Here is a 12,313-nt window from a genome sequence, read left to right as displayed (position 1 = left end):
ATAAATAAAATGTGATACACAATGGCGTATTACTAGGCAATACAAAGTTACAAACTACTGATATATGCTACAACAGGGATGAATGTTGAAAACATACTCAATAAAAGAGGTCAGTCACAAAAGACCATATATTGTATGATTCCACTGACATGAAATGTCAAGAATAGGCAAATCTATAGAAACAGAAGTAGTGGTTGCCAAGTAGCTGTACAGAATACAAATCCTGAATATATTTTTAGATGTACATAGAAACATTTCTTTTGAGGAAGTGTGAATGGTGTTGTAGTTTTAATTTCAATATCAATTTATTGCTAGTGTATAAAAATGTAATTTTTAAAATCTTTTTAAAAATTTTTTTATTTTTTAAAATTTTATTTATTTATTCATGAGAGACACACAGAGAGAGAGGCACAGGGAGAAGCAGGCTCCATGCAGGGAGCCTGACATGGGACTCGATCCCGGGTCTCCAGGATCAAGCCCTGGGCTGAGGGCGGCGCTAAACCGCTGAGCCACCCGGGCTGCCCTAAAAATGTAATTGATATGTGGTATGTTTATCTTGTATTCTGTAACTTTGCTGAACTTGTTAGTTCTAGGAGTTTTCTTGTAGATTCCTTGAGGTTTTTTTCTAAGTAGACACTCACGGCATATCAAAGAGTTTTATTTCTTCTTTTACAACCTATATATCTATTATTTCCTTTTCTTACCATATTGCACTGGTTAGAACTTCCAATACTAACTACATTGAGTAAATGTAGTGAGACAAGCATTTTTACCTTCTTCATGTTAACGAGGTTGTTCCTGGTCTTTAAAATGTTGAGGAAATTCCTCTTTATTTCTATTTTTCTGAGGCTTTAAAAAAAAAACCACGAATGGGTGAATATTATCAGATATTTTCTCTGTACTAATTGATATATGATTTCTCCTCTTCAGCCTATTAATACAGTGAAAAGAGTCTTGCATCTCCAGAATAAGTAAACCTGGTGGTCACTGTGAATAATGTATAAAAAGGATATGCATTTTATATAGTCCTTTTTTTTTCTTAAAATATTTTATTTATTTAAGTTTTCCTTAATTTGAAAATGTTTCAATTTTTCTTTCACTCCTGAAAGATAACTTATGCTGGAATTAGCTTATAGTTTGGCTGGTCTCTTCTTCCAGCACTGAAAAATTGTGTTACTTCCATGTGGTCTCTATGATTTCTGATAGAAACTGGCTATCATTCAAATAGTTCCTCCCCACCCCCCCCCATATAGGTAAGTTTTTTTGTGTGTGTGTGTGTGTGTGTGTGTGTGTGTGTGTGTGCTTTTAAGACTTTGTCTTTAACTTTTAGAAGTTTGACTATGATGTGTCTTATTGTGGATTATTTGGGTTTATCCTGTTTGGAGTTTACTCCCTTCCTTAATCTGTAAGTTCAGACTTTTTGCCAAATTTGAGAAGGGTACAGCTATTATTTCTTGGAGTATTGTTTTAGCCCTGTCCTCTTTCTCTTCTCTTTTGGGGACTCCAACAATGCAAATGTCATTATCTTTGGTTATATAGTCTAAAACAGATTCTTAAAGTGTTATTCATTTTTCACACTTTTTTCCTTTGGTTTGGTTTAGTCTACTTTCTGTTGTTCAGATTTATAAGGAAAAATTATGAACTACTACGTGTTTAATATATGTGATAAACTTCAATGAGACAATAATATCCCTAGCTAGAAAACTTAAGATGCTCAGAATCAACTAAAGAAATTGAATTCATAAAGAAACTACAGGCTACCAAGAAAATTACAGGTCAAGATAGCTTTGCTGGTAAATTTATTAAATATAAAAAAAAAAATAATTCCAAACCTGCAAAAACTTTCAGAAAAGGGAAGGGAAAATACTTCCAAACTTACTTTGTAAGGCCAATATAGCCGTAATTAAAAAAAAAAAAAAAATCAAACACATCACAAGAGAATCAAAAGACTAATGAATAAACATGGGTCAGAAATCTTGAAGAGGATGTCATATATATAAATATAACACACACATATGATAGAATGTTAGCCATAGTAAAGAAATCCTGCCATTTGCTACAATATGGATGGAGCTAGAGAGTATTATCCTCAGCAAAATAAATCAGAGAAAGACAGATACTATATGATTTTACTCAAAAGTGGGATTCAAGAAACAAATGAACAAAGGGGGAAAAAAAGAGGTAAATCAAGAAACAGACTCTGAACTGCAGAGAACAAACTGATGGTTATCAGAAGGGAGGTGTGTGTGTGGATGGGCAAAATAGGGGTGGGGATTAAGAAGTGCACTTGTGATGAGCACAGGGTATTGTATCAAATGTTGAATCATGATATTTTACACCCAAAATGAATCTTGCACTGTATGTTAATGAACTGGAATTCAAATAAAAATTTAAAAAAATATTTACCAAAAATCTGATAGATTTAAGAACCACAAAAAGAAAGTTTAGACTAGTAGACAGTTTGTTCATTTAGTTTGATATACAGAGACTTGCACACTAATGATCAGGGCAGCTTTATTTGTAATAGCCCCCAAACTGAAAATCCCTAAGTCCATCAATAGATAAATGAATAAACAAACTGTGATATATTAAATACAATAGAATGCTACCCAGCAATAAAATGAATTAGTGATTCAAGTAAAAATATGGATGAATATCATAATCAAAAAGAATAACTTTTATTCTATTCACTTTCAAAATATAGTGTAGACACTATGTTTTAAACAATGTGTTAGGTTCTGAAAAAGGTCAAATCAAAAACATTAAGAGTATATAATGTGTGATTCCATTACACATAATTCTAGAAAGTATGTAGACTATAGAAATAGCAAGCAGATTGGTAATTGGGGACAAGGGGCAGAGGTGAGAGAGAGAGATTACAAAAGGGACATGGTGAAACTTTTGAGTGTGAAGAACAGGTCCCATTCTCTGTGGTTTCACAGGTTATACATGTCAAAACTTATCAAACCGTACACTTACATATATTCACTATACATCAATTATATTTCAATAAAACTGTTTTTAAAAGTCTCCTGATTTAAGGACCACCAAATTAAATTTTATTGTTTGTCGGTTTGTTTTTTGGGGCTTACCACTGATCATACATACTGTGATGATCACGGTCAACCTCAAGAGTTACAGTCAGAAACAGAGAAAGAAACAAACACCAACCAAAACAGCATCAAGAAAGACAGAACATTTGGAAGTATCCCCAAAGGAATACTTTCATTATGTGAAGTAGCTAAAAACTGAAAACGTTTACCTCATATAACATGGGATGTAGGCTATCTTCTATCCTAAGAATACAATTTATTGCATCTTGTTCACACTGCTAAAAATAACTATCCCCCATGGTTAATGTGTGATTATAAAAGAGTTCAATTAAAACTAAAAACACTGTTACATGGAAAATAGAGAAAAGCTGTTCTTTTACCTCAAACAGAATTTTTAAAATGGGTGCAACTGATGTAATACGAGACATTACAATGAAACAGGATGGTTGAACACTGAGTTTTCGAATCATTTGTGGTAGGAACTCTCACACTACATAGGCCCACATTTGCTTCAGGGAGCAAAGGGTAAAGTGTTTCAGGCCATTTCTGTACTGGTTAATCTTCCCTCCTAGCAACTGTGGAAAGGTATGGACTTAACTCACAAAATAGGACGAAAAGAAACGGATTTGAGGTTACTATCTCTTCCTCCATATTTATCATGACTGACCTGTCCTTGTGTACCTAAGTGTATGTCCCGGGTACCATCAAATTTAAAACCAAAAGTGAAGCAAGAGATTACTTTATTTCATTTTATTGATGAAATGAAGGCCTAAAGATATGAACAGCCAGTTAATGACACCAACCTACGTTTAGGCATAAGTGGGATTAGGCCTAAAATTAAAGTCTGATGTAGCCCTAAACTTGTAGCATTTCTAAACTTTAAGAAGTTACAGTCTTTAAAAAATAGGTTAGGATGGTAGAAGAAACATAATCATTAAAAAATGTTATTCTCTTGGATATTTAAGATAACCAGTTTTACTCAGCAACACTGGATAAATTGTATTTAATTTGGTATTATTATTGCCTGTTGTTTCATATAAACCTATGTCAATTATGAGGTTTTTAAAAACATTATGTTGGAATTTTTAAGAGCACAGTCACCCTTGGCCCTAACAAACTCTCTAAATCAGAAGCTGAGAGTCCTTCCTACTCTAATAATATAGACCATTTCTCTTTGTAGGCTCGATGTTGGTCATGCTCCCTGTCTGACAAATTTAACTTGCAACTAAAACTAAAGCATTAAGTTTGCAGTGTAAATCAAAACAAACTGTTCAAAGTGAGAAAAATATTCCCCGTACCAAAATTTCAATGACTATATATCTAAAACAGAGTACTTTACCCCTCACCACCCCTGACACAAAATGAACAATTGTCCTAAAAGCAGACAGATTACATCTTAAAGCTGATAATATATCACAATGGCAGTGTCTCAGGAATTAAATTATTTTGTTAGCCTGTTGGTCCTGCTGTTATGGATGGCTAGTGGGACACGATACTGGGGAGGAAAAGCCTCTGGGCTATTGGCTGATTGCATGCAAGTTCACTGAAGGACTCACCTCCTGGCTTTCAGTTATTTGCAGCCAATGCAAAGAGCTAAGATCAAGAATCGTTATTGCCTTCTGCCCATATTTTCTGCTCTTAAACTTACTCAAACTCCCAATTCCAGGAGTTGCATTCCTAAAGGTCCCTAAAAGAACAGAACACAGCTTACACCTCGTCATCTCTTGTTTTGAATTTTGTCTGCGATGAATAATTTAGGTACCAACATTTCCTTTTCTATGTTGTTTTAATGCATTTCATCCTTTTAAGTCACCCTGTTTCATCCCTGACCCATTTAAAATATTTTTTATCCTATCTTTGTTGTGACTTCACTGCTCTAATTCCTGAGTTCTGAATTCTACCTGTCTATTCCTGATGATTTTAATATTTATCTTACTCTGTCTTACTTTGTTTTCTTTTAAAAACTAATTTTCTTCTATTTTAGACTTTTTACCTTCTTATTCCCTATAGCACCTAGAGCAAACGCTTTATTATTTTACTCAATATTACCAATACATTTTCTTTCCTATAATTCTAATATTTAAACTTTATATTCTTCTTAATCAATTAACTGTTTTCTCATTTTTAAATTCTTGTCACAAATAGAAAAGAGTCAAGCTGCTCTGGGTTATAATATCAGGCAGGAATCCAGCCCCTGGACACCAGCTCCAATGACCCAGCACCGTGTTTCCAGGCAGCACGTCTCTGGCACCTTCCTTTAATATTCTCCCAACTCTGTAAGCCAGGGTTTTTAAAATTTTCAATGGACACAAGTATAATAAACATTACATGTATGATTCTTTTAAGCTATTGGCATATCTAAATCCATTTTGATTCAAAAGGAGTTTTCCTGCCCCAAAAAAGGGGTACGTTGAAATTGTATCATCAACATACCCCTCTCAGACTTCTAAAATATACTACTATTCATTCTTCTCAGTCTTATAAATAAAATTTAAAGTTCTGAGAGTAATTGAACTATTCATAAAAATGATAATGGCAATAAGCTACTGATAACTAAGCTAATAAACACACAGGGAGATGTACATAATTTGTTAAATAATTTTATTTTCCTAAATTTAGTTTCAAAAAAGTTTTTTTTTTTTTAAAAGGCCAGTTTAATTCAAGCTGGAATATTAACAGAGATGTGTCAGAAACAAGAATTCAGTAGCATTTTATGTCAAGTTAGCTTTTATATCTAATATATATAACTCTATTTTTATATAATTAATCCCTGAATTACTCAAGGAAAGCAAAGAGGGACAAAAGAATAGGTGAGCACAGAAGCAGAACGGATGGACAAGATATCTCTGCTTCTGGTTCTAAAAAAACAAGAAAATCACACACAAAAAAACCCTATAATCTTCTAAGGGAAACAAATTTGGCAACTTATTGTCCTAAAGACATGAACAGAAGTGTTTATTTCTAATTGACCTACTGATGAAAATTTAGTTTACATCCCATTTACGTGGTTACATTAAATTTGACCAGAAATTCTGTTAGGGAAATCCCCAGCAAGTACAGTGGGGATACACAACTGAAATGTCAAATACACATGTAACAGAGTAACAATAACATATACCTTAAGTGGTTCTGCTAGGTCTGAGAGCTGATTAATTTTCTGTTTAATTGCATCATACTTGTTTTCTGCTTCTATTTTCAGATTTTTAAGATGTTCCATATTTTCTTTTTGTTGTTCCATATTTTTCTCAACCATTTTCATTTTGATTTTATTTTCTTGAGCTTCATCTTCCTGGTTACATTTACAAAGCAAATGGAGTTAATTAAAATACTTAAATTATGAACTAGAAAAACAGTACAAAATTCTGAGAGAAGAAACACTATAGGCTCCAGGCAATCTGATGAAAGACAAACACAAAGAAAGCCAGTGTATTTTCATACACTTAGTGGTCAATCAGGAAGAACAAGACAATGATTCAACAAAAAGACATTTGGGAGACAAGTTAAACTATACTATGATTGAAAAGTCATAATCAAACAGAAGAACTTTTATCTAGTTACTCTTTCTTTCAAAACTCAGTGTATATATGTACCTAACTAGTGCCAGGCAATATGTTAGATGCTGAGTAAACAAAAATAAACAAGACATACTTCATACCTTTAAGAAATCTAAGGAATTAAAGCGAAACAAAATAAACAGTGGAGAATGAGATTATTAATAGAAAACAAAGACAAATTCTCATTCAGGTAAAGTTCCATCAGTACCAGGACTTTATCAGTCTTGTTCACTGTAATATCCTCCAGCACTTAATATGGTACCTGGTGCAAAGAGGATACTTAATAAATACCCATTCATTTTAACCAGACCTCAATCTATCTAATCCACTGCTTACTGTAACTCAGAGAAGCTAAGCTGAATGTCATAAATAGTTCCCTGAAAAAACAAGAGTAACGTGTGATAAATAATGAAAACCAATTTCTTGGGGGAAAAACTCCAATAACGCAGAGAGCAACTACAATTGACTAAAAGATATTAATATTAATACTCATTAATTATGAAATATACTATGCTAGGCAGTTTGGTTTGAAAACATATTTAGAAGCACACTGTTTAAGCTTCGACAGTAGAAGACAAAATCAATTACTATGCATGCAAGTTACATATACAAAATATTAAAGAACTTGAATGCAATAAGCCAGGTAGTTTCTACCTTATTTGCAAATAAAGACAGCGATCATAAAAAGGAGCCCCAATTAAAGGATTAAAAAAAGGCTGAGGATCATAGATGTTAACCTAAATGACAGTTTTGTCCTTTAACATTACATTTAAACTGAGGAAAAGAATCTTACCAATGTTGCAATATCTACAGACTGGTGTTCTTCTATATTCTCAAGCTCCCGAATTTCAGAAATACTTTCTGTTATTTTTACCTGGAAAAAAATTATTTCAATTTTAGTAACATAAAATAAAATAAAGGGGTGCCTGGCTAACGCAATCAGTAGAGCATGTGACTCTTGATCTCAGGGTTGTGAGTTCATGCCCCTTGTTAGGTGTAGAGATTATGTTCACTTTAAAAATAAATAAATTAAACAAATAAATAAATTAAATAAATAAATAAATGAACAAACAAACAAATAAATAAATAAATAAAATCCCCAGAAAGGATATATTAGTCCACAAAGCTCTTACTCTGCTTTTGTTACAGAGGGTACCATAGCTAATGAAAGAGACACTTTAGTATTAAATGAACAAAAGAAAGGGGTGTATAAAGTCTTTCATAGTCACCCTTATTGCTAATACGCTGCCAAGAAAAAAAGATGGAAGGACTCCATATCTCAGCATTTAAAATGACAACATTGAATTCAGTAAGAAAATTCTTTTCTGAAACACCCAGATTGAGGTTATGGCAAAATACTCTAATCTGGTGCTTCACAAGTATGACCCAAGCACCTCCTGGTGCTTCTGAGACTCTTTCAAGGGGTCATAAGGTCAAACTATTTTCTTTCTTTTTTTTTTTTTAAATTTTTATTTATTTATGATAGTCACACAGAGAGAGAGAGAGAGGCAGAGAGACACAGGCAGAGAGAGAAGCAGGCTCCATGCACCGGGAGCCCGACGTGGGACTCGATCCCGGGTCTCCAGGATCGTGCCCTGGGCCAAAGGCAGGCGCCAAACCGCGGCGCCACCCAGGGATCCCTCAAACTATTTTCATAAAAAAACTAAGGTATTATGTACCCTTTATACTATTTAAAAATATAAAAATGTCATTTTTCTCACTAAATATTTTTGGTTTTGGAAAAATATACCTATTTTCCATAAAAGTGTTATTTTCGTTAACACATGAGTTTTTTTTAAGTGAACCAACAAATATTCTTGAAGTTTATTTTAACTTTCAATAATTAGGTAAAACCCACATAAGGGAAAGCTCTTTTAAGACTATAAAGAGGCTTGAGGGAAAAAGTTTGAGAACTCCTCTAAAACTAAATGAATGGTAGGACCTTAAAAATAACTTGGAAGTGGATAAGAAAAAAAAAAAAAAAGACATATATATATATATATATATATTTTTTTTTTTACCTTTAACTCTCTATAATGTATTTGGCGCCTTCTAAGAAATTCTTCATTGCGCTTAATATCCTTTTCAAGGGCAGACAAATGTTGCTGAAGATTTAATATCTGGGCCTTCTTATTTTCAACTTCATTCTCCAAGTCACTGGATAGAGAGAAGAGGATAAGAAACACCTTTTGTATTTCCGAAATTTACAATTACTTAGGTCTTTATAAATATAGAAGAGCTTGTTTGTGATGACACACTTGTAAAATTCTATTCTGTTAAACCAGCTCTATATTCCTACTAAGTTATTAGTAACATGAAAATATAGCGATTTAAAAAGATATCTAAACTGGAATCTTATTTTACTCATTTCATTAAGACATATTTATGATTTCTGTGTGGCAGGCATCATGCACAGTGATAGGTAGAGGTGGAAGCAGAATTAAGACATGAAGGAATCAAACAAAAAGGGGGAAAATCAGGAAATAGGCTGTAATGTTAAACTATGAACAGGACAGTATATATCCACAGAACCGTGGGCACATAAGAGTGAGTCTTGGAGAAGTGACAACTGAACCGTATTTTCTAAAGATTTCCTCAGCTGGACCAACTGTGGGACATGGAAAGACACATGCCGAAGCACAGAGAAGTGAAAAAAAGAAAGCTGACAGCTCAACAGGTACTGTCATTGGATAAATGCTCCAAATGTGCTGGAGTGAAAGGGATGGAGAAGAGGACAATGAGAAGAGATGTAAGAAAAAGGAGATGCCAAAGCCATACAGGGTCTCTATGACAGCAGTCACTGTCTTGAGAAGTCAACTCTTCCTGCCTCCTGGACCCAAGCACCTGTCTCCTAGAGTTGTGTGCCTGGCGGGAGAGAACTACCTTTGCAGTTAAAAGTTTGTCACTGACTGACATTGTCTGCCGTATTTCAGTAAGATACATATTTTTCCACATTTTAACATCTCTGAAATCATATTCCAGTTCATGGTTCAATTAGCAGCATTTTTTCTTTTTAATAACAGAGCAGCTTAAATTTGATGAAATACTCTGTGCTACTTTGCCAGAATCCTCAAAATCAGAAAAAGACTCAATAAATGTTAGCTGAATAAATGATAAACATGAGGAAAGTAGGAAAATAACTGGTATTTCTGTTAAAAATGGAGCCAGATACAAAAACTTAAGATAACCCAAGATTTAATAAGAAATATTTATCATACAAATATATACCTTTATTAACAAAGAATAATTCCACTAAAAATAAAATATTTACCAAGTAAACAAACTTTGAAACCCAGAGCCTAAATCAAAAATAAGAAAATAAGCACAGACAATATTCTGTTATACAATTTCCTGAATACTTAAAATAAACTTAAGCAATCAACATAATTTATATAAACAAAACTGCTAAATTGTACAACTTCCTTTTTGCATCACAGGATGAATTCTGTGACACACTTTCATATAGTGGTCCTCAGTTTTTAATGAATTTTTACATGGAGCAAGAACCTTTGCCACCTAATCAAACAGGTGCAGTAGCTGAGCTGAGTGTTGTGTGCATCGCTTGCAGGGGATGAACAGAGGCCCCTGAGCTGCCTATCTACACACACCTCAGTCTCCAGCCCTGACTTTGCTGTGTTTGTCTCCAAAGCACATGACCCAGTTAGTATTTATATACAGTCTCTCTCCCTCTTCTTACCCTAAGCTCCAGGATGAGAAATTTTTTGTACTTTATTTTGTGCTGTGCCTTGTGCCCAGATCAGGGCCTGGCCATTAAGTACTCATTCAGTACTTGTTTTAAAGAATAAATTTGAAAAACTCACTTTGGAAAATTACATTAAAAATGTTAGAGTATTTTGGCAATTCAAAAATCCACAAGTAAACTTTTTTTTTAGGATCTCGTATGTAAGCAGTAACTACACCAGACTTATTCTGAGAGCCACCTTATACATTTGTCTTGCAGCTTATGTATACTTTCATCATGGGAAACCACACTGGGATAATCAAACCAAATCAGTACTTGTACTTAAGACCTAAAACCCTCTGCCTATTAAAAAGTCACTCTGTTCGTTATGAAATTATGAAATACACTATAATCTTTTTGCTTAAATTCTAGAGCCGTTTTTCATCATTAGAAATCTGTCAGTGCTGAGTTAAAGAGGGCACCCTTCATATACTCGTAGTATGGGGGGAAATCGGGGAATCTTTCTAGTCATTTAGCCATCACTGTTAAATGGTCAACTTATACAAAAATAAAATAATGTTAAATTATGTATTTTTAATAACTATTAAAGCTCATTATTATACATATTACAAACATTAGTAATTGCTTAATATTATTATTTAAAATCAAACCATAAATTATATATTAACATATCAATTATAGTCATTTGGAAGCAGCTATTAAGTAATTTAAAAATTTATATATCCTCTTACTTAGCATTTCCCTTATTAAGAATTTAAGCTATGCACACACTTTCAAAAATATGCCAAGATCCATGTGTGTTCTCCCTGCAGCATGATATAAGAGGAAATGGCAAACACTCCTATGTCCATCAACAGCGAACTGGCTAAGCAGCGTACTGGTACAGCCCTGATATGGTATGACTGCCAAGATATAACACTGACAGAAAAAAAGCAAGATGTAGAAACCATATACATACTTATACATAGCACAGTATGGATAAACTTTACACCTAAATGGAAGAAACCAGGCACAAAATGTTGCATAGTATATTTTCATTTATATGAAATATCCAGAATAGTATACTCCATAAGCAGATTAATGGTTTCCAGGAGTTGGGAATTGTGGAAGTAAAGATTAATGGGTATAGGTTTTCTTTTTAATGTGATAAAAAATGTTCAGGAATTAGCCAACCTTGATGGCTGCACAAGCCTGTCAATGTAATAAAAATCTCTAAATTGTATGCTTTAAAATAGAGTGAATTTTTATAGTATGTGAATTATATCTCAATTTAAAAAGTCACTATAAATGGTACAAAGATATAAACTGTTCTGGAAACATATATAAGAAACTGCTGAACTATTTACTTCTGAAAGAGAGGTAAGAACAGTTTCACTCTGTATACTTTTCTACACTGAACTTTCTCACCATATGCATTATATATTCCCTTTTTTAATTGCTTTTTAAAAAGTCAACAAGGACAATGGAGAAACACAATTATAAACTACTTTTGTTTCCCAATTTATACTCTTCTATATTTAAAAAATACTAGTGAATTTTTCTAAACTTCCCAATATCAAGCAACTATCACACTGGTTCAGGTCAAAACAGATGACACAAAAGTCATCTAACTATCATTAGAACCTAGTATATGCTCTTTTTTAAAAAAATTTATTGAAGAAAATACAGAAATTTTATTTCCTCCACTGCCTTCATCTCCTTCCTACATTCTTTCAGACTTGACTTTTTTAGCTATTAGCCTTTCTCTCTTTTGAGGTGTTTACATACGTTACATTAGTCTCAGGTGTACAACACAGTGATTCAAAATGTATATACATTATGAAGCGACCACCAAAATAAATCTAGCAGCTGTCACCAAAGTTGTTAAAATATTAATATTCCCTATGCTGTACATTACACTTCTATGACTTACTTATTTTCCAACTGGAAGTCTATACCTTTTAATCTCCTTCCCCCTTTTCAGCCATCTCCTCATCCCTCTCCCCTCTGGAGAGAGACTGTTT

The 12,313-nt window shown here is 33.4% G+C and overlaps 1 protein-coding gene across 1 annotated transcript in view; it reads right to left on the bottom strand.

Moving 5' to 3' along the window:
* Positions 1-12,313, bottom strand: part of SMC6 (structural maintenance of chromosomes 6) — a 71,451-nt gene that overhangs the window by 17,176 nt on the left and 41,962 nt on the right. Inside the window, exons 18-20 of the mRNA XM_072767666.1 lie at positions 8,629-8,764; positions 7,401-7,481; positions 6,172-6,342 (exon numbers count right to left, since the gene is read on the bottom strand). Of these exons, the coding sequence (XP_072623767.1) occupies positions 6,172-6,342; positions 7,401-7,481; positions 8,629-8,764 (388 nt within the window). The remainder of the gene's footprint in view (positions 1-6,171; positions 6,343-7,400; positions 7,482-8,628; positions 8,765-12,313) is intronic.

This window comes from Vulpes vulpes, chromosome 8 (assembly GCF_048418805.1).
Source record: "Vulpes vulpes isolate BD-2025 chromosome 8, VulVul3, whole genome shotgun sequence".
NCBI classification, from domain to species: Eukaryota; Metazoa; Chordata; class Mammalia; order Carnivora; family Canidae; genus Vulpes; species Vulpes vulpes.
Note: the sequence above shows the minus strand (reverse complement) of the source record. Positions and strands in the feature narration are given on the sequence as shown.